This window comes from Acomys minous (assembly GCF_964271855.1).
Source record: "Acomys minous genome assembly, chromosome: 14".
NCBI lineage: Eukaryota > Metazoa > Chordata > Mammalia > Rodentia > Muridae > Acomys > Acomys minous.
In genome coordinates, this window is record NC_140496.1 from 57,420,610 (window position 1) to 57,443,581 (window position 22,972).

Sequence of the window (22,972 nt, forward strand, 5' to 3'; positions counted from 1 at the left end):
CCCTCTCCTCCAGCCAGAATTAAATGTTATGCTTCTTAGTCCCAGGTCTTCACTTTACTCTGATTTTATTTGGGGGTGAAAAAGAAAATTTACCACTAGGGGGAGCCAGTGAACAAGTTTTCCAAAGATGAACCAACTAGCAGGCTCACTGGTGGCTAACCTTGGTCCTGTGGAGTGTCATCTGGCAAACACTTTTCTTTAAATACAGTGCCTGGGCTCCTTTGTCACACCACAGTGATCTGACTCTGTGTGTGCGTTTTAAAATGTTCAAGTTATGTTTTGTGGGTTGTTCATGGTTCTCAAATCCCCCTTGCACTCTTATAAACGGTTGAAGATCCCAAAGGTCTTATGTCCACATGGGTTATATCTATCAATACTTACCATATCAAAAATTATGAATTTATTTACAAGTAAACACTCATATCCTTTTCAAAAGGTAACCAATTTTGTCTTTTGTATTTTTAAAGATCTTGCAAAATGGTCAAGTGATTTAAATGAAGATGGCTGGAATCTGATAGCATCATTCAAACTGTTGTAATAAGTTGTTTTGGACAATTATATGAAGGAACTATGACTTTACTCATGTATAAAATCGGAAAGCAGAGGAGCACTTTTAAAGACTTTCAAGGAATCAGATAATTTCTGTGCACTGCATAGAATTTGATAAATGATACTTTCTTAGTTTAGTTGTAATATGGGATCTCGAACCATACTAGTGATGATTTTCTGTATTTATACATGTGTTCACGAGTGTGTGTGTGTGTGTGTGTGTGTGTGTGTGTGTGTGTGTGTGTGTTGCCCACCCACCACATCATGCAGAGATCAGAGGATAACTTGCAGGAATTCTCTACTTCTGCCATGTGCGTTCCTAGGGAACAAACTCATCCCTCGACTCTCTTGTCCTACCTCTAGCCTCACATCCGTGACCATATAGTGGGGGAGGAGGTCCCCCTCGGTCATAGACCTGGGGAGGGGAATAGGGTGAAAACGGGAGGGAGGGAGGAATGGGAGGATACAAGTGATGGGCTAACAATTGAGTTGTAATCTGAATAAACTGATTAAATAAAAAATAAAAATAATAGAAAAATCTTTAAAAAAAAAAAGAAAGAAAGAAAAAGCCTAAAAAACTAATAATTAAATTAAAATACATTGGCTTCTTGTGCACTGTGAGGGTGGCTTTATGATGTGATGCCCAAGCTTTTGGAAAGTAGAGATTCCCTGAGATAACTGTATCACACATTTCACTATACAGTATCAAAATGTGTCAATTCCAGCATGGCATGGTGGCATTCGCCATTAACAGTCAGGAGGCAGATGAATCTCTTTGAGTGTCAGTCCAGCCAGACTACATAATGAGACCCTGTTTTTAAAATAAATAAATAAAAGATGTCAAGAAAATACAGACTTTCGACAATTAAGTGTATAGAATATATGTATTGGTCTCAGATTTTACCATTGGCTGTATAAAGTTTGCCTTGCTGGTTATTTTTCTTGAGACAGCAGGATCACTTATTCACTTTAAATATGGCTCAGTGGCTTATGGTGCTCGCTGCTATGCCTGACTGAGGTTGATGCCAGGGTCCCACATGGTAGGAGGGGAGGACTTCCTCAGATTGCTCTCTTGACCTCTGCGCATGGGCCATGCATGCTCTTTCTCGTTCTCCTCTGCCGCCCCTCATGTCCAGTAACCTTTTACTTTCTTCTCCAACCTGGATGCTTATCACATTTTTTCCTACAGGAGTTGGTTTGTTTCATGTATTAACTGCTAGTTCAGGTCAATATTAAACTGAGCATGTATGTGCTAAGCCTGCATTTTCGGCTAAGTTGCCCCCCAGAAAAGGAGTAGTTCTGGGAAAGAATGTGTATCCAGCATGTAAAACAGTACCCTTTCCTGGTGGAAGGCCTTGGTCTGGAGAGTCAAGTGTGCTAGGCATTAGGTCCATACACTATATGAGCATGTCCTGGATGCAGACATAAATAAGATGCTCCTGAAAATTTGAATGAGCCGCATCTTTCGGAGATACTGAGTAGATTAAGGCAGAAGTTCTGGACAGTGAGTGATTAGGGTATTGGGCACATCCAGTTACCACTTAGTGGCAGCAAAGCCTGCAGCAGGAAACAAAGCTACTCAGTGAAGCTATAGTGAAAGGAAAGATTGCTTCCCATTTGTGTGTCCTTGTGAGACTGATGATGAGGTCCTTATCTGTAATAGAATGCTTCAGAGTGCTACTAGAAGAAAACCTAAAGAAAATACACTTGGTGGTTCATTTGAGCATAGAAGGATTCATAGCGTAGGCAGTGCTCAGAGCTAGAAGTCGAGAGAGAGACTGCAGGTGGAAATGGTGGTAGTGATGTCATTGCCTTACCAAGAGACATTGCTGGATTTGAGCGATCCACATAGTTGGCTGTTTCTGACTGATGTGGGGCTCAGCCCTGAGAATGAAGGGCTAAAGGAAGGTTTTGTGTGGCTGTAGCTGTGAGGACATCTGGCACAGAAGCTCCTCCAGCAAGGCCTTCAAGCTCCTGTTGAAATAGTGGCCCAGGGGACCCAGTACCCAAAGTGTCCCCATTGTGTCTCCAAGACTTACTGTCCTTTTTTATTCTTGTCCTCACAATGTTCAATGAAGTGTTCTTGAGGCACTGGAACATGGGACCTCTGAGATATTAAAGAGAACTACGAGATTAAGAGGATAGCCTGTCTTCCTAAGCACAGTTGTTGGCTTTTTTTTTTTACATTAAAAATTATATTCAGAGCCAGGCATGGTGGTGAGCACCTTAAATCCCAGCACTCCAGAGGCAGAGGCAGGCGGATCTCTTGAGCTCAATCAAGACCAGCCTGGTCTACACATGGAGTTTCAGGTCAGCCAAGGCTACAGAGAAACCCTGTCTCAAAAAAAAAAAAAATCCAAGCAAAAAGCATGGGAGAATAGGGAAATAGAAGGATCCAGAGGGTCCTAGAAACCTACAAGAAGAACATTATGACAGATGGATCTGGGCCCAGGGATCCTGCTCAAACTATGGCACCAGCCAAGGACAATACGTGCAGTAAACTTCGAACTCCTACTCAGATCTAGCCAATGGACAGGACAATCTCCGCAGTTGAGTGGAGAGTGGGGACTGACTTTTACACGAACTCTGGTGTCCCATATTTGACCACGTCCCCTGGATGGGGAGACCTGGTGGCACTCAGAGGAAGGATAGCAGGCTACCAAGAAGAGACTTGATACCATATGATCATATAGAGGGGAAGGAGGCCCCCCTCAGTCACAGTCATAGGGGAGGGGAGTAGAGGGAACGCAGGAGGGAGGGAGGAATGGGAGGATACAAGAGATGGGATAACAATTGAGATGTAATATGAATAAATTAATAAAATATTTTAAAGAAAACAAAAATAATAAGCCACAAAAAAAAAAAACCAAGCAAAGAAAAATATATTCAGATAGTCATTTTGTTGCTTTTAAATTAAATAAGCACATGCGTTTAGATTTCTGTTACGTCTAATGTGGTTGAACATGAAGGGATCCTGAGACCAGAGAGTCTAGAGCTGATGACTGTTGGGCTGATGATCCCAAGCTTCAGATTGCGGGAGTTTAGAAAGATGCACTTCTGCTCTTCCGGGATCAAGCTTCAGATTGCGGGAGTTTAGAAAGATGCACTTCTGCTCTTCCGGGATCATAGAGCCCAGGATGAAGGGATGTCTACCCTTTGTCTGCTAAAGAAGCTGTTTGATTAGTAAGACTTGAGAAAATGCACAGGACCCATAGTTCTTCCATTAATATGTCTAAGTGTCTTGTCCATTGTGAGTCATTTGGATGTATCGTAAGGTAGAAGTTGTTAGGAAGCAAACTAGCAACTTCTCAAAAAAATACAGCTTTTGAATATCTTTGGATTATTTGTTGAAGTGGGGAAAGGACATTGGAAAACAGAAGAAAGATGCTTCCACTAAAATATTTTGTTTCCTTTCGTTAGTGGTCTTTACTAGGCTTACCATCAGTAGCCTATGATGTTCACTTCATTCTCACACAAGGGCATATTCCGTTAATTACTAAGTCTTTACTAAACCCTTGCTGGCATAGCCATTGTTGTGCTGCAGTGCATCTGGTAGTGCAGAGACAAGCAAGGCAGCTACAGCGTCTGCCCACACACAAAAATGTTCAACTTCATTTATTCTGAGTGTGCTGAGGCAGGACACAGAAGGATGGAACTGAGTGTAGGATTAGCATTTGCATTGGGTCTGGAAGTAATTCCAGGTTAAACTGTCCTTCATACTACAGACTGCATCTGAATAGGTTAGTTTTTGAACTTCAAAAAAAAATTACTCCTTTATTTTTACTGAAAATAGATTATTCTCTCATACAATACATCCTTACCACAGTTTGCCCTCCCTCCACTCTTCCCACTTTCCTTCGCTCCCAGATACATTGCCCACCCCCCATTTCTCTTCATAAAAGATTAGCTTCCAAGAGACAACAGCCAATAGGACAAAGCAGGATGCAATAAGACAAGGCAAGAGCCCTCATCATTTCAAGGCTGCACCAGGCAACCCAATAGAAGGAATGGGATCTCAGAGCAGAAAAAAAAAAGCCAGAGATACACCCACTCCCACTGTTAGGAGTCCCACAAAAGCACCAAGCTAACAGCCATGACAGTATACAGAGGACCTGGTGCAGGCCCCGTGCTTTTAAGAGCAATTTTGTTTAAATATTCTTCATCATTCAGCCGTTGGCTGTGTAGGTGGATAGTACTTGATTAACTGGGAGAAAATGGCTTGTGTTAGCTTTGTGGGGACAGTGCAACCCCAGTCTGTTGCAACCCTCTGGAAACCAACTCAGTATTTCTGCCTTGAGGAGCAGCCTAGTGGCTGGGTCCAGCGGCTTTCCTGCCATCACAGCTTGCTTTACACAACAGTTTATATGTGATGGCTTTGGGAACTCTGTTGACTCACTATTTTCCTTTTTTTAGCCATTGCCTTCGGGATTGAGATGGAGGATTGTGTGTCTTTATTGTAATAATGCACAGAAATCAAAGGGCCGTATTCTTTGGGATTATCTGTGGGTAATAATGGACTGGGAACAGTTCTTTGAGTGGTGGAAAGGAAAGCAAGGAGGTGTGAGTGACACCCACTGCTGTGGAGGAGGCTTAACTAGATAAAGAGGAAGCCTGATGCCACGGCCTGGCGTACTGCCCCGAGATGCACCTTACGGTATGCACAGCCCCCAACAGCACCAACATCATAGATTCAAATCTTAGAAATCACAAGTGTAAACTCTAAACTCTACAAAAATCTGCATATATGGATTTGCCTGTCAAAATCTATCCCTGAATGATCTCAAATTATTAATCACTGGCCAAAGTTAAAAAATGGAAGAGTATACTATTCTAGAGTTTCACCGAGGATTAAAAGTAACTTTAGCTCAATCCATTTGTCCACAAATTTCGGGAATTCCTTGTTTTTAATAGCTGAGTAGTATTCCATAGTGTATATGTACCACAGTTTCTTTATCCATTCTTCTACTGAGGGACACTTAGGCTGTTTCCATGTTCTGGCTATTATGAATAAGGCTGCTATGAACATGGTTGAGCAAATTTTCTTGTTGTGTGCTGGAGCATCTTCTGGGTATATTCCAAAGAGTGGAGTAGCTGGGTCTTGAGGAAGCCCTATTCCCATTTTTCTGAGATAGCACCAGATAGATTTCCAAAGTGGCTGTACTAGTTTGCATTCCCATCAGCAATGAAGGAGTGTTCCTCTCTCTCCACATCCTCACCAGCATATGGTGTCGCTTGAATTTTTTATCTTAGCCATTCTGATGGGTGTAAGATGGAATCTCCGAGTTGTTTTGATTTGCATTTCCCTGATAACTAAGGAGGTTGAGCATTTCTTTAAGTGTTTCTCAGCCATTGAGCTAGAAATGATCATAATGAGTGAGTTAACCCAGAAGCAGAAAGACTCAAGTGATATATACTCACTTATATCTGCATACTAGCCCAAGGAGCATGTCCCATGAAAGACTTCACTTACCAGGAAACTGGGACAGAGGGGAGGACATCTTATTGGGACTCTAGATGAGAGAAGCGTGGGAAAATAGCAAAGTAGAAGGATCCAGAGGGTCCTAGAAACCTACAAGTAGAACATTATGATAGGCAGATTTGGGCCCAGGGGTCCCACTCAAACTAACGCACCAGCCAAGGACAATACAGGCTGTAAATTTTAAACCCCTACCCATATCTAGCCAATGGTCAGAACATTCTCCACAGTTGAGTGGAGAGTGGGATATGACTTTCTCACGTACTCTGGTGCCTCACCTTTGACCATGTCCCCTGGAGGGAGAGACCTGGTGGCACTCAGAGGAAGGATAGCAGGTTACCAAGAAGAGACTTGATACCCTATGAGCATTTACAGGGGGAGGAAATCCCCCTCAGGAGCAGTCATAGGGGAGGGGAATAAGGGGAAAATGGGAGGGAGGGAAGAATGGGAGGATACAAGGGATGGGATAACCATTGAGATGTAACAAGAATAAATTAATAAAAAATTAAAAAATAATAACGTTAGATGGATTGAAAACTTTTTTTTAAATAAAAACTCATGGACATTATAGATATCTTACATACCTAAAAAATACTTTTTTTATATTTGTGTGCTTGTCTTGTGTCTATGAGTATGTGCACATATATGCAAGTCCCTGTACAGGCCAGAAGATAGCATTGGGTCCCCTGGAGTTCTAGGCAGTTGTGAGTCCTTTGGTGAATTAGCTACTAAGATTAACTTGAACTGGATGTGGGACACATCCTTTCGTGCCAGTAGCCAGGAGCAGGGAGACACAGCAGCAGGTGGATCTCTAAGTTTAAGGCTAGCCTAATCCACATAGCCAGTTAGCCGGGGCTATACAGTAAAATGAGCACCTCTCAAAAAAGGAAAAAAAGCTAAAATAACTGGACCATTAAAATCATTTGCAGCCCCCTCCTCCTTACCATAGCCAGACTAGTCTGTATGATGTAATAAGTGGGGTATAGAGTCTAGTTTCATTAAACAATCATAAAATATGTCTGACTTGACAAATAAGACTTGCTGGCTCCCTTGTGGTCCTCATAACATTTATTAATAGCTTAAGATTCTGCGTGGTGCAATGGCTTCTTTTTATTGTAATGAAGCATCTGTGCTTTGTGGTTCAAAAGAATTAAAAACGGTTCCGTTTGCAGAAGTAACTTGCCAGCCTTGCGCTAATGGTTGTATCCTTTGTTTGTCTAGTTATAATCGCTGGTTATGCCAAGCAAGATCTGAAGACCTGTCTGATATTGCTTCTCTGAAAGCCTTATACCAAACAGGTGAGTTTAACCACCTCTTATTTTTCTTGCTGATGAAGGAGCTGACTCCTTGCGCTATGAGAGACTTGGGTTTTTCCTGATTTTCTCTATGAGTACGGTGTTTTGTGCTGATATCAATAGATTTTGCACATCATGAGATACATATGTGTTTTCTTTGGTCTCGGATGTCTTTTTGTTAGAATTTTTTTCTGCTTCGAAAGAGCCCAGTGCTTTTGTCAATACAAAACCAAACCTCATGGTACTCTCCAGTCCACTTTTTCTGTTAGGTTTTGTTTCGGGAAGAGCCTGTTAATTTTCCGTTGAGAGCTTCTAGATTTTCCTGGGTCACTGATATTATTAAAAGTTGGGGTAAACTTAAGCAAAATATTTATTTATAAAAAAGACCAGCCAGGCACAGTGGCACATGCTTGTAATCCCAGCACTTGGGGAGGCAGAGGCAGGGGTGTCTCTGTGAGTTCAATGCCAGCCTGGTCTGCAAAGTGAGTCCAGGACAGTTAGGGCTACACAGAGAAACCCTGTCTTGAAGAAAACAGAAAACAAAAAACAAACATACAAAAAAAATAGGTTATGCTAAATTAAAACCCTTAAACAACCTTAAAGTCAGGACTGTGATCAAAACCTCACAAAACTATGAAGACAAAAATAAAAAAGTACTTCCCTAACAGTAAAAGAAATCTAATGACATAATTTGAGAAGGTTGTACATCTCATTTCTTATCTTTTGAGTGTGTACAAGAACCGTTTTATGCAGGCAAATATATAAACATCTGACAGGACAGTCAGTGGTCTCACACTAAGCTCCCGGGTCCTGATTACATGCCCTCTTTCAGGCGTGGATAACTGCGGCCGCACAGTCATGGTGGTGGTTGGAAGGAACATTCCTGTGACGTTGATAGATATGGACAAGGTAAGCCACAAATGCTTGTTCTCCAAGTGAGGTGGGTGTATAAAGAAGAGTACCGTACTGGTGACTGGTGACAGGTGAGCAGAACTGTGGGTCGGTAGACCGGCATCCCCCCAGAGTCGGAACAAGTTAGGGCTTGTTTGTCCTCTGTAAGAGAAAGAGATACCAGAAAGCTCTGGAACACCTCCAGAGACAGCTCTTCTGTTGGTTATGATATGTCCAGCAAGCGTTTGGTTAGAAGCACCCTGCATTGTAAGCGCACAGTCAGACTTCAGCTTCTTTGAAACAAAGAAAAATTAACATTTGAGCACCTACTTGAAAAGAATAAACCAGAGGCATAATTTACCCAAGGTAGCAAGATTGTGTAATTCCACCATCCCTTCAGTGGGGCCAGGGAACAGAAGTAGATTATCCTAAGAGAGAAGGAAAAAGAAAAAAAGCTCAAACTGGTAAATAAAAGCAAGAAATTGCTCACCCTGACTAGTAATATAAAAAGGCAACTCAAAATGTCATTTCTCATCCTGAGAATTAGCAAGAACTTGTAAATAATAAGTCTTGTCACGAAAGATGAATTGAAACTATAAAAAGTTGTATTCATTGACCCAGAAATTCCATCCTTGACACTTTATACTAAGAAAATACTCCCGGAGGAGCTGGAGCCGTAAATCCTGTAACTGCTGAATGTGGAGACTCACAGGGTCGCTGAGCCCATGAGCTAATAGCTCCTCAGTCAGCATTCTAGCAGCAGCAGCACCTGAACTCAGTACACTGTTACCAGGGAAAAGGGGCATGAGGGGTGAGCGTGCATGTCGGGGTGCCCAGAATGAGGGCGGTGGATATGATATACTGTTTAGGTATATGAAATTGCCAAAGAAAAGATAAAAGTGTGTTTGTGTGTGTGTGTGTGTGTGTGTGTGTGTGTCCAAAACATCAATTTCACTAGAAAATAACTGAAAAATGAGTTGTAACTGACCGGTATGTATTAACCACAGTATATGTAGCATACTTAAAGATAAAAAAAAAGTATACACAATTTTAAGATAAAGCATAGTTATTCCAAAGCTCATCAGTACTCCAGCTAAGGGTTCAGACGTCTTCTGGTCAGTAGTATTTGGGTGAATATGTGAAAGTAGTAAGCCTGGTGTCTTACAGGGTTCCAACAGCTGATTATGGCACACCGCAAGTGGAGTGTTCTGTGATCCTTAAAAAATATACATCTAGGAGGCTGGGAATTAGCTCAGAGTACAGCCCTCATGTAGCCTCCACAGGCCGTGTATTAATCTCCAACAAGGGGCAGGGAATACAATAGAGAGGAGAGATGTATCGATAGGGAAACTAATAGTTAAGTAAAAGATGGAAGTAAGTATTTCAAAATGGATTCCTCTGCGGCTGCAGAGATGGCTCAGCAGTTAAAAGTGGGTATGTCTCTTCCAGAGGACTCAGTGGCCCACAATTGCCTCTACCTGCAGTTTCAGGGAATCTGATGCCACTGTGATGCTCCTACACAAATCATGTACACACACACACACATACACACGCACACGTATTTTTTAATCGTTTTCTTGTTTGGGGAGACGGTCTGCACAGCTTTCTCCTGTTGGCTAGTCCCATGAGGAACAGTAGACTAACGTAAAGCTAGAGAGTGTGCAGACAAAGGGGCGTCCTAATTTTCTCAAGCATGAGAATAAAACATGGAAGTAGAAAGAAGCAGTGTGATGAGAGGGAGGGCAGGAGCAGTAGGGATGAACTTATTCACAAAGAGGAGCAACTCAGCGTGTGAGAACTACGTTGGCCATCCTGTCTGCAGCCGTTTCTGCTCTTCATACAGATGGACTCCAGTCACTATGACTTACCCCCTAAGAATACAACCCTGCACTTGATTCTGCTGTGTGCTTGCACAGCATTCCCGATATTATGATATGTTGTTTAATATTTTTATAAATGAGTCATTGTGAGGTTCAACCAGGTAACATTTACAAAGTGTCTGTGACCCTGACATCCTCCTCTGCCTACTGTGCCTGCAGTGTGGTCCTACTCCACCCTAACACGGAGGACTACACTAAGGAGGGAGTAGAAAACAACCTGGCTGGTGGTGATGCTTTCATTTGGGGTAGCTTAGCTTCCTCTTTGCAGTTGTTTACAGCCTGGGTCACAGCAGCCTTGCTTGGTTATAGTTCTCATTTTGATTTTAGAGTCTCTCTTACATTTCTTAAAATAGAATATATCCCTAACCAAAAAGGGTCATATTAGATCACCCTCTTGCGTTCTAGAAATGTTGCACAGTGTCTTGCCAGCCACAACAACGCTCTCCACTTTCCTCATGCAGATAAGTATTTAAAGTGCTAAGAAAGTGAGCCTCCACAGGAGTGCGGACGGAGTGGCTCGATACAGCATGTGCTCTGTGGCTTGCCCTGAGTCAGTGTCTGAGCAAGAACATAGAGTTCTTCATGGAATGCAAACAGAAACTTCAAGAATTGGAGATTTTATTAAAATTTTAAGAAGTATTAAATCTTGATTCTAAATGTTTTGACATCATTGTCCTAGATAGGAAAAACCTGGTAGTTGATCCAAGAGCACCTCCTGGGATCTGGAGAGTTCAGAAGCCAGAGATTAGTGACCCTCCCTTCAGTAGAACAGCACGGAGAGGGCTGTGCCATAGCCTAGGAGAGCGTCACTGAGTGCAGGGACTCACCGTCTAAGGAAATTGACTCTCACCAACCTGATCTTCCTGTCTGCAGCTACAGGCGTAGATTAGAATAGCCCCCTAGGGGACGGCTTCCCCCTCTCAGCCTCTGTGAAATGAACTACTATAAAAAATACTGTTTATTCTCTTTTATAGGCTCTCTTATATTTTATCCATGTAATGGATCACATTGCTGTGAAGGAATATGTATTGGTATATTTTCACACACTGACCAGCGAATACAATCACCTGGACTCCGACTTCCTGAAGAAACTCTACGATGTTGTTGATGTCAAGTTAGTTATTTTTGGAAATTGTTAAGGGGGTATTGCTTCTTTATTTTTAACACTAAGCAATAGCCAACATTTGTAGATATTTTTAAAGGCTATTTCATATGACAATGATTTTTATCATGTATGCATTAGATATTTTAGATACAGGAGGGCCCTCCTTTTGCATTAAACTAAGCTCACTTATAATCTTCCCACTTTTCCCTTTGGAAGAGGTTTGCTGTCATACCCTGTCTTTGTGTATAAAACAATGAAAGTACAGCCTTGGTTCCTCCGGTGTATTAATACATACCACAGTATACTTATAAACAGTACTTACCTTGATCCAGCAGTGTGAGTCTGTTGGGAGAGATACTGGTAGCAGGTTCAAGGAAACGTGTTCCTCTGATTAGAAATAAAAACAGAAATAGAACATAAACTCACAGATAAAGGCTTTCATTGGAACAAGAAGAGGGGAAGAACACTGGTTTAGGGGCCCAGGCTGCCCGCTGGCAGGAAAAGAATGGGCATTTATGGGGTTCATGGGGGGATTTGGGGCTGGTTAGTCATGAAGACAGAACGTTTTTTAAACATGCCTTCCTTGCCATGTAAGATCATTTGTCTTTGTCTCTGGAGACAGAGGAGACTTTGTGCTGTACCTGGTGCAGTTCCTCCTGGGACAAGAGGGTGAGGGACAGGCACACTCCATACAGCGTTAGCAAGGGAAGAGAGAGACTGGGTGTGACAGCAGATGCCCTTATAGACCAAGGCCATGGGAATCTCTCATTAGTCCTGTTGAATATCCCTGTTATCTTTTAGTGTTTTCTACATCTGGAAGATTCAGGAGAATAAGGAAAGACTGGGCATTTATTACCCTCAGTGTCACAGTTTTATATACAGAATTTAGATTTAATAGACTACTGACTTGGAACTCGAAAATTATTTCCATTAAACTATGTTTCCTTTGCTATAAGTTTTTTCTCAGTGATAAATTTCCTAAATAAAAATAGCATTCTGCCCTCCTGGTAGCTATTTTATTTGTAGCATCACAGTATCTTTATTGGTTAGGTTGAGAAACCATTATCCAGTTAGGGAACGAAGAAGGTAAATTACCATAAATTTCCATTGTCTTCCATCCTCCATTAAACCTCATCCTAATCAGCAATACTAATGCTTTCATTATCTTACAGACACCTACTTAGTGTGCTTTAAAGTGTTTTGTAATGAAGCTGCACTGCACTGTATACCTACTTCAGCTCCACCGCCCTCAGCTAGCATAGCTCTCCTGCCAGCTCTCTGAAGTCCTTGACAATTAACCTCATATGACTCACTGGTGATTATTGAACTTATGGAAAGCAAAACCTCAGGATGCACCTCACAGCCCTATGGGGTGGTTGGCTGAGGCGCAGGTCGGGCTCTGGGCGTTGTTGCCTCTTGGTCATCAGATCACTGAGTGTTAAAGCAGAGGCAGTGCTGGCAGTGTCAGAACCAGAGAGGATTAGGAACTAAGGACAAGCCCACTGTAGGCTTTCTGGGTCACACAGTAGCTTGTAGCACAACTATAACTTAGCATTTCTAACCCTTGCCATAATTTCGGTGATTCAAGGTGGCTTAATTTTATATATTTGAGCTGAGAGACTCAGTCATGGTATAAAAAAAATAATGCACACATTTTTAAAAGTACGACTTGATTTTGTCCTTCCTTGGGTAGCTCTGTCACAGCCAGGGACAGCAACTAGTACTTCCTTTAAAACAGGCAGTTTGAATGATGAAATGTTCACTTAATTATTTTTGACATTTCACCCAAAATTCAGCATATTTACTCCCACTGCTTTCAAGGTATTTTTTTCTGTGTGAGTGTAATATATACGCAGGTGAAATGTTGATTCTCTATACTGATGAGTAATTTTCGGTGTGACTTACGGGACTGTTTGTTTTGATTAGATACAAGAGGAACTTGAAGGCTGTTTATTTCGTCCATCCAACATTCCGCTCAAAGGTAAGGTATTAGTGTTTTCACCAAGCCTGGCCTTGGGCGCCCCACATGCTCAGGGCACCATAGCTGCTGAGTGGTGCTGTTCTCACTGGCTGAGCCACTGTGCTCCTGTGTTTGCTGTGGCTGGCTCTGGTATCCCTCAGAACAACCCTGTCCCAGGCTCTGCCTTCGTGTTCTCTCCATTCACTGAGCATTGCTGGTGCTCTTAGCCTAGGCTCGCTCCCTCCCCTCTGCTTACAGCGGACCCTGACTTGTCTGTCCCATCTCAGCTCAATAACTGCTTTCTGTCTGAAACCTTCTAGCCTAACCCTGGGGCTAGTAAATACTCCCACATTGTGTCACTTAAGATTGCGTAGCTTTCTAACATTGTGATGCTTTCATTCTAAGTACACATTTCATTTCCTGCCTTCTTATGTTAACCTGTGAGGGCTTGAACATAGCTACTTTGCTCACAATTGTTTCTTTAGTACCTGAAGACCTTCACTTCATCAAGAAATCTAGTCCCTTGGTCCTTGCATGCTCTAAAAGTGTCATACTTCTTCCTTTCATCTTCCTACATCCAGGCAAGCCTACATCCCACCTCTTTGCCACTCTAATAAATGCCTACAGGAACTGATAGCCTGTTAATACTTTAGCATGACTGCCTTGAAGCTTAGACTACAGAAAGTCTGTTTACTATGCAGAGCCTTAATGGTGACATAATAGAGCTCTGCAGTCTCGGGTCCTCCATGGACTCACAAGCTTTACAGCGATAAAGTGGCTCGGGCAGCTCTTCATTATCCACAAGCCCCTCTTACTAGCTCCTCTGCCCCAGATTGCCCTGCCCCATCCCTACCAAAAGCATAAGGCATCATTGAGGACCTCTGTCTTCCTCCCCGCCCCCCAGTCATCTGACACCTGTTTTGTTATGGCTTTTCCTGTCAGTGTGATTAAAAACATGTTCCTTCTTAAGCAAGGGCAATTAGGTTCTCTCCCTTTGTGACAGTTTCCATAGTAGTGATAACTAATAGGATTGTTGTTTGTTTTAAACATTTACTGTGTGCAGTTTCCTCCTGCTTTATCTTTGAGTGTGTTTATAAAGAGTGGATTCCCATTTACAGCAAGGATATTCCAAACCTCCCTAAAGATGTTAGCATCCTTCTCCCACTTGCCTGGCTCTAAAGCACCGCCTCACTTCCTCCCAGCTTCCTTCCTTTCTTCATTTTTCTCAAATTCATGTCACACTGCACCCGTTAAATCACCACCTCTTAAATGTGTCACGGCTTCTCCCCATGACAGCTAGGATTCGTAGCGTAGCCGTGGTCTGTGTTCACTTCCGTCTTAGATTACTCTAGTCTGGTTCTAATCTGGATATGCCGTCTGAAGCTGTTCACAACAAAACCACAATAATCCATCATTTCATATAATGCGTCTTTCTGTCTTCATGTCAAACACTGTCTTGGCTTATCTGAAGCTAACTTTGCCGAGTTTCTTTCCTGCTTGTATCTGCCCTTCTCTCTGTCCTTTCTGTACAGGCTTCCTCTGTCTTCACCGTCCATTCTGTAGTTTATTCATTCTTGTGTCTACTGACCCTTCAAAACACGCAGTGCTTCAGTCTGTCTTTGGGGAAGGCCTAGGGTTTAGAAGCAGGGTCTCAGGGGCGCTAGGTTCCAATCTCTGTCCTACCAGCCTCATTGCCGGCTCAGGTAAGAGGTGTTATCCTGTGCAGTATGGAAGTAATGCCCAGCTCACAGTGTTCTTAGGAGGGTGAGGTCAGTTGGCATCTAAAACGCTTCAAACAGGTCTCAACAGACACTCACAAATGTCAGCTACACTGCCGTTATCTTGGATTGTCTTACGTAGACTCAGTTCAAATGTAATTTTGTTATACAGCGCAGGCTGCAGCCCAGGCACCATACTACTTACTACCTCACCCTGTTTTTTGGAAAAGGAAAGTGAAAGAGTAAGGTCCATATATAAAAACATCCCATATAGTAAATCAAAGCTATAAACCAAGTGTTTCTAAATAGGAGATGGAATTAAGAAGTTATAAAGCTATCCTGTTCTAGCTTTCATACTGTTCGCCTCATTTCCAGGCCGTTGCCCCACCATGGTGTTAAGTTATCTGCTTGTTAGCTGACTTTTTCTTCAGCAGTGTTCTCTTGTAGAATGCAGGCAAGTGGAGCATAAGCCCGAGGAGACTATTTGGGTGCAATATGTGAACTGTATCTTCTTGGCTTATGACCTATGACCCTGTATTCTTGGCTTTGCATTTTTTTAATTATTAGATGAAAAAAAATTCTAACATTCAGAAACACCTGAATTATCTTTTCCAAAAGCTTTTAATTTTCTTCATTTTTTATTATAGCAAATATTAAATAATGAAAGCAAACCTTATTTTTGTATTTTTTTTAAATGTTTGGTATAAACAATTGAAATTTTAAAGCTAAGCCCTATAAAACTAAAATGGAGGTGTGGGAAAACTGGTGGTCTTGGGTCTTCCCAAACTAGGATGTAAAGGAACACTTGGTGGGAGGTACTGGCAGGTCTGTGCTTCTCACCTACCCATAGTGTGCACTTCCCTGGTACTGCAGAGTTGGCCTGCGCCTCCCTGGTACTGCACCCCCCCCCCTTTTGCACCACACCCACCATGTCAGTATGGTATAGCTTACTTAAGAGTCCCATCAAACAATTGGATAACAACAGAGACCTTAAAAAACATCCTATATAACCTCGGATTGTTGATGGAGAAACTGAGGCCCAGAAAGAAGCAGGTTTATGAAGGAGTACAGTACCTCCCCTGATACCGTGTTCCTCCTAGATAGACAGACGCTGGGCATCAGACTGTGACTGTGGCATGGCTCGTCAGTGCAGAGCTTTCAGCCTGGAGCCTCAGCTAAAACAACCCAGAATGCTCACTGTTATGCAGTAGCACAAAGGAACAAGGTGCAGTTGGAGCACTTAGACGGAATGCCCTTGCATGGAAGTGGGCCAAGGAGACCTTCAACTAGGACAACAGCCAGTTAAAGATTTGAGGGTAAAGATGCCAGGGCTCACAAGACATGTAAATAGAGGTAAGAAACAGTGATAACAAATTCTCTGCACAGCATCTCAGCTTCACAAGTGAGCTGCTACTTTGATTGGCTTCAACAAAGACTATATGGCAGTTTTCAAGTGAAAATATCTTAGTTTCAAAATGTTGGAAACAAACAAAAATACTTTACAGTTATTATTAACCTACTGTACCAAAACATTGATTATCGTACCAAATAATGCAGAAGCATTTTTTCAAAGGGTGTATTTAATCATTCTCCCCTTCCTCCTCCCAGATCCTCCCATCTGCCAAATCCCTGCTCCTCTCTCCCCTCGTTCCCTCCCTAACCCTCTCCAACATCAAAAAATTAAAACAAAGAACAATCAAACAAAACATAACAAAGCAAGAAAGAAGTTCACAAAAGCTGTGGAGCCCATTTGTGTTGGTCAACTGCTAGACATGGGGCCTTCCTGGGAGTGTTGAGGTGTCCAGTGGCCTCCATTTCCCTTTCCCAACAGGTATGAGCTGCACATAGCTTCAGCCAACAGTCAGAGCACATGTTGTCTGTCAGCATCTGTACACTTAGGAGACAAACACTCTGAAACAGCCTCTTCACTGTAGCCCCAGGGGTGCCATTGTTCTCTCTTTATATAAATGTTCCTTGTAATCTATGAAATTACTGTTCAGCTCACTAATGAACTACAAACAGCACTTTGAAAAAAATCTTGTTACTGTACAATTTCAGATATTTTGAAATTATAGTTTTTAACTAGCATAAAATTTCAAAAGTATGTCTATTTTTAATGGTGGCTAATGGCTTAAATTATGTTTCTTTCCTATTAATCAGGTCTCAACATGGTTTTTCACCACCTTTTCTGTCTCAGGACTGAAGGACAAAATCCACCATGTAGACAGCCTGCAGCAGCTCTTTTCTGCCATATCCCCAGAGCAGATAGACTTTCCTCCTTTTGTCCTCGAATATGATGCCAGGGTAAGTGCTGGTTGTCCTTTGCCCTGTGTAGTGTGTGGGTGAGTCACAGAGCTACAGGTGTGAGCGTGTGGATGTGCCACAGAGCAGCAGGTGTGAGCATGTGGATGTGCCACACAGAGCTGCGGGTCTGAACATGTGGATGTGCCACAGATTAGCAGGTCTGAGCATGTGGATGTGTCACACAGAGCTGCAGGTCTGAACATGTGGATGTGTCACACAGAGCTGCAGGTCTGAACATGTGAATGTGCCACACAGAGCTGCAGCTGTGAGCATGTGGATATGCCACAGAGCAGCAGGTGTGATTGTGTGGATGTGCCACAGAGCTGCAGGTGTGAACATGTGCATGTTCCATAAAGCAGCAGCTGTGAGCATGTGCATGTGCCACAGAGCAGCAGGTATGAGCATGTGCATGTGCCACAGATTAGCAGGTCTGAGCATGTGGATGTGCCACACAGAGCTGCAGCTGTGAGCATGTGGATGTGCCACAGAGCAGCAGGTGTGTGCATATGGAGGAGCCACAGAGCTGCAAGTGTGTGCATGTGGATGTACCACACAGAGCAGCAGGTATGAACATGTGCGTGAGCCACAGAGCAGTAGGTGTGTGCATGTACATGTGCCACAGAGCAGCAAGTGTGTGCATATGGGTGAGCCACAGAGCAGCAATGTGAGCATGTGGATGTGCCACCCACCGAGCTGCAGGTGTGAACATGTGAGTGTGTTACATTCTATATGCATAGTAAGGCTGCTTCACAGCACCTTTGCCTCTTGTGTGTAGGTTTTCTCCTGTGTGTTCAGTATACTAGGACACAACATACGCTTCGCAATAACACCCATGCACATATGAGTGTGTGAACACACTAGCAGATGTCAGCATATGAGTGTGTAAGTGTGTCACACAGCAGCAGTAACAGCTGGGAGCTTTGGAATAATCATTTAGCATTTTTCACACAATAACGTCAGGGAAAAGCCTTGTTCCGGGATGGTTTTTCCTAGACCAATATATATATATTTTTTAAATATTTTTATTTAATTTTAATTTATGTGCGTTGGTGTGAGGGTATCAGATCTTAGAATTACAGACAGTTGTGAGCTGCCATGTGGGTGCTGGGAATTGAACCCAGGTCCTTTGGAAGAGCAGACAGTGCTCTTAAGCACTGAGCCAACTCTCCAGCCCCCTACAATATTTTAGCAAAAGGTTTTCCAGGGATGAATTTAAAGCTGGTCTTTGATTGTGTGGTCAGCTTCTCTCACATGGAAGGCTTTTAGCTCCAATCTTATGCTAGACTAGACTGATATCCACTTGCAGCATGGATGTTAAGGCAGTAGGCTCTGCCCTGTTACAAGCTGTGTTTTCTGAAGGCCTTGGTAAGGTTTTAATATATCTGCCATGGTGGTGCTGTTGCTTATAGGTACATTCATAGAACTATTCCTGAAGCACTGGTCACACGACTTCTCTTGAACTTCATTAAAGTTCCTTTCTACTGTGTGTAGTCACAGCATCGCCTTTATAATAATTGTTTAATTGAGACACTTTTCCAAAAGTTAATCAAGCACCTTGTGTTAATCAATCACAGTGGCTGATTACATATCTTTGGGCATGAGCCAGAGGGAGGACATACTGGAAAGTAACCCTGAGTTTGGAATATTCTACCCTAATTATTGTGCAACTTGTTGTTTACAGTCAAATAAAAGTCAGGCAGGACATTTCTCTCTAAGGTTTCTCCAACTTCAACGATGACTTCTGTTCCCCTTATGTGGAGAATGAAGTCTTTAATGTGTCCTAATAGCTAATAAAAATCTCACATTCGGCTGTTGCACAGAAAGGGTTTTGTAATTGGAGCAGCTGGATCATAGAACAAAGATTGTCAGTATCTGGGATGGGGAAAAGCTGCATCAGTTTATGTTTACGTGAATATTGCTGGAGTGAAAGCTCACCCTATTGTTTGCCTTTGAGCTACACTTGTCGGTAATTAATAGCAGGAAACATAAAAGGCACAATGGAACATTTTGATACCCAAAATTTTAATGACACTTCAAAGCTACTATCTAAATGTATAATTTCTTTTGTACAAATACAGAAAGATTGCGCCACCAGATTCGAGCTTGCTTTTGTTTTGACAGTGTGTTCTAGCTCTCTGTTGTTTTACTATCAAAAAGGACACAATGACAGGATCAGTCAAAAGGAAGCATAGCCCCTAAAGTAACCACTAGCTCACTAAACTGTCTCTACCTATGCTGAGTTCTCCAGAATAGAGATACTGTTTCCTCTGTCTATGAGGGCAGAAGGCAGGCATAAAGATGAGGGGGGGAGGGTCATGAGGAGACCATGTGGAGGGGTGGGGTGTGAGGAGGCAGGCAGAGGGCTATCATGACATGCATGCAGTGCTGTACCCTGCAGTCAGTGGGGAGTGTTCTGCAAGAAAGCGCTGCCACTGCACCCTGAGCAGAGAGACCAGTGTGGAAAGAGCAGAGAGCATGATGAAGAGAGAGGCAAGTCTACAGGAAGGAGTCAGCCTCAGCTGAGACCAGAGGGAAGCTGTGCTGCTAAGGGGAGCGAGGCTTAGGAGACAGGAGACAGTCAGATCTGCGACATTGGCAGAGTAAGCAGCTGTGGGAGACGAAGCTGAAAGCAAGTGCTTTTGGAGCTTTCCACTGCCCCAGGAAGCCACGTGAGGGAAAGTCTTGAGGGACTTGGGAAAGGTTCAGGTAGTGTGTTCAGCTTGTGACACAGTAGTTTATGGGATGTGGACCTGAGATACCAGGAGGTGGTTGGATACTAACTTGTAAGGAAATTTAAAACATGATGGCAAAAAAAGGAGTGCCAAGCTAGCACACTTTATTATGCTCAGTTGTGCCTTACACTTGATGGCACATAATGGGTTCTTTATTTGGTAAAGGACTGATGGTTGGTATCAAGTATCAGGGGACTTAAAAAAACCATTTCTAAGATTTATGTAATTTAGAAAGCCAGCTGTCTCTATAAGACTAAAGGGGGCCTTTGAAAAGTAGTTGAAGGTAATTTGTATCTAGATAATGCTCCTGAGGCAACAGGAAGAGCAGGTCAGCATCCCTCCAAATGAAATGAAGGTGTGCCATTCTGACTGGTGAGGAGTCTTTAAATTACTATAGTTGTTTCCAGAAATAGAGAGGCTAGTTGATGGCTCAGCTGTCTCTGTACACTGTGACATTAATGTCGGACGCTCTGTCTCATGTCATCACAAATCAGACGTGTGCCTCTTGGCCTGCCACAAGAATCAATGTAGATAGGAGAAATTTTGGAAAATAGCACCGGAGACTAGAAGAAAACCCTTAGCGAGGTGAAGGATTCCCTCTGGCACTCAGAATACATTTCTCTTTGGGCATATGTTTCTCAGGGCATTACTTTCTGCATCGTAAAAACGCAGAACTGCTTAGATTATACATCATGAAAGACATGCTAAAACGCAAAATATGTGTTTTCCTCCAAGTTGCCAGAAATGTGGCTAATTCTGAAATTTGTTTCTGTTTTCTTTTGCCCCCAAATACCTGGTCAGATTTATTTATTTTCAAAAAATATCTTAGTTGTTTTGATGCCCTGACTGTGACAGCAGGTTCGGCTCCTGCTCTGAGCTGTGCTTCTGGCTCCTTCCATCAATAGCACTAAGTTGCCCAGCAGATGAAAGGCCTGGTCTGCTCAGTGCTCTCTGTAACTGTAAGGTAAATGCAGCAGAGCGCTACTTCCTCCTTCTCACTCCTGTCTTACATCAACAGTCAGCATTTTCTGTGTAGTTTACTGAAAAACAAGTTCTCTGCCAAAGAAATACTTTTCCTAAAAATGGGGCTCGGTCTTACATCTCATAAATCAAATCTTCCTACCATAAAGTTAACTGCCTTGTTTTTATCATGATAATCCAAAGTGGGGGCCAAAGAATTTCTCCTTACACTAGTTTGTTGCTTTCTACATTGACATTAAGCTTCTGGCATTTAATTCTCCGTCTTGACGTGGAGCTAAATGGCCTGAGAACTGTAATTGTTACAAGTCTTGCCACTCGGGCGTGTCATGCAGACGTCTACTGCCAAACAGTGACAGCTACTAAATTCTTGAGGAGCCATTTTTATTCTTCCATAACTAAACAAAGATTCAGCAAGGAGAAGGTAACAGCATCTAACAAGAGTCCAGTGCAAGACAGACTAGTTTCTCATGAGGTACTTTACTTAACTATATAATGTGTGTGTGTGTGTGTTTCAATTTCCTTGTCAATCAAATGACAATGTTACCTATTTCCTGGCATCATGTGAGAACTTAAAGGGACAGTGAAAACAAGGAACCTGTAAATAGTCCACCACCAAAAATACTCAATAATCAGCTTTATTATTACAGCACATAGTCATCCTTGTGGCTTTCCCCGCTGTACACTAGCTCTGATTCACTCTGGTGGAACAGGTGGCTGAGGTCTCTGCTGGGCATTTCCAATGCACTTTTACATTTACTGAACACCCCTGTTCATTCGTTCTTTTGTATGTTTTTTGAGACAGGGTTTCTCTGTGTAGCCTTGGCTGTCCTCTGGAATGCAGAGATCCGCCTGCCTCTGCCTCCCTGAGTGCTGGGATTGTGGGCGTGTGCCAGCACGCCCGGCTTGCAGGCCCCTGTGTTTTGCACAAGTAACTTGTCTTGTTATTTAATGTTCTCCTCTTTTTTCTCTACACAGGAAAATGGGCCTTATTTTGCATCATACCCTCCGTCACCAGATTTGTGACCTCCTGTCTTCCCAGTGCTTCTTGGTCACAGGATTCCATTTCACCACCACTCACAACCTGTTGAAGCGATGTTCATTTCTGCTGTACAGACCCAGAGAGCTTTTGTCCCCACCTCTCTGGTATTTTTTTATTGACTATATATTTTTGGCACACAAGCAATCTAGAACTGGTAGGCCATTCTGAACTGGTACATTTTAAATTTGTATATTTGTATTAAATGGAAATGTTCATTTTTAGAGCATTACTAGAAACTGGGGATCAACACTTGAGTGCCTTCAGTTTCCTGAAGGACACCTGACTCTGTTACACCGGCTACCAACGTTGCTCACATCATATCTCACAGCGCAAGCTTCGGACTCTCCGTTACACAGGCTGCCAGCATTGTTCATAGCACCTCTTAAACAGTGCACGCTTCCTTTGTTTATTTAAATATTTCTCAAAATCTATAGAGCCCATGTATGCGGAACAGATGCATCGTTTCCCTCAGATCCTGGCTTTAATACCATTTCCATTTTATACAGACGATCTGATTATAATATAGAATTTCCCAGGACCAAGAATATAGAAATGTGTCTGGCCAAAACTGTAAAGATCTTCAGCAAAACATAGGACGTGAAGCTTCGTGGCACGAGGCCAGGCTGAGCTGTAAGTGCTTCTTGGATTATCCACTTTGTTACGGTTAACACTGTTCTGATCCCAGCAGTATGGGGAGCACAAAGATTATATCTTCAACTCTTCTATAATCATGTGATTGATCTCCTTGTCAAAAGAACGTATGTGCGACAGCACTCCTAAGTAAAGAGCATTTCCCAGGACTCCATCCCTGACCACACTGCTGTCTTGTAAGAGTCATAAGTGATTGCGTTGGCTCAATATCTCGAGTTGCCTACATCAGCACGGTGGAGGCGTGTGATACTGCACAAATCCAAGGACCAGATGATTTTCACTTCAGAAAGCCTTTGCCACTCACGCTCTGTGTGTGCCTTACCTTGTTTATGGGTGACAATTAGAATGGTAACAACCTACTTCAGAGGTAGCCTGAAGGTAGCATTTAGAA

The 22,972-nt window shown here is 42.7% G+C and overlaps 1 protein-coding gene across 3 annotated transcripts in view; it reads left to right on the plus strand.

Moving 5' to 3' along the window:
* Positions 1-22,735, plus strand: part of GDAP2 (ganglioside induced differentiation associated protein 2) — a 52,307-nt gene extending 29,572 nt beyond the window's left edge. For 2 of the 3 annotated variants that reach the window (XM_084757930.1, XM_084757931.1), the window contains exons 9-14: positions 7,247-7,323; positions 8,153-8,229; positions 11,066-11,205; positions 13,123-13,177; positions 17,035-17,178; positions 21,867-22,735. In XM_084757930.1, the coding sequence (XP_084614056.1) occupies positions 7,247-7,323; positions 8,153-8,229; positions 11,066-11,205; positions 13,123-13,177; positions 17,035-17,178; positions 21,867-21,914 (541 nt within the window). In that variant the 3' untranslated portion in view covers positions 21,915-22,735. Of the gene's footprint in view, positions 1-7,246; positions 7,324-8,152; positions 8,230-11,065; positions 11,206-13,122; positions 13,178-17,034; positions 17,179-21,866 lie in introns of those variants that run through there. The other variant, XM_084757932.1, reaches the window with a different exon arrangement.
* Positions 22,736-22,972: the final 237 nt, after the last annotated feature.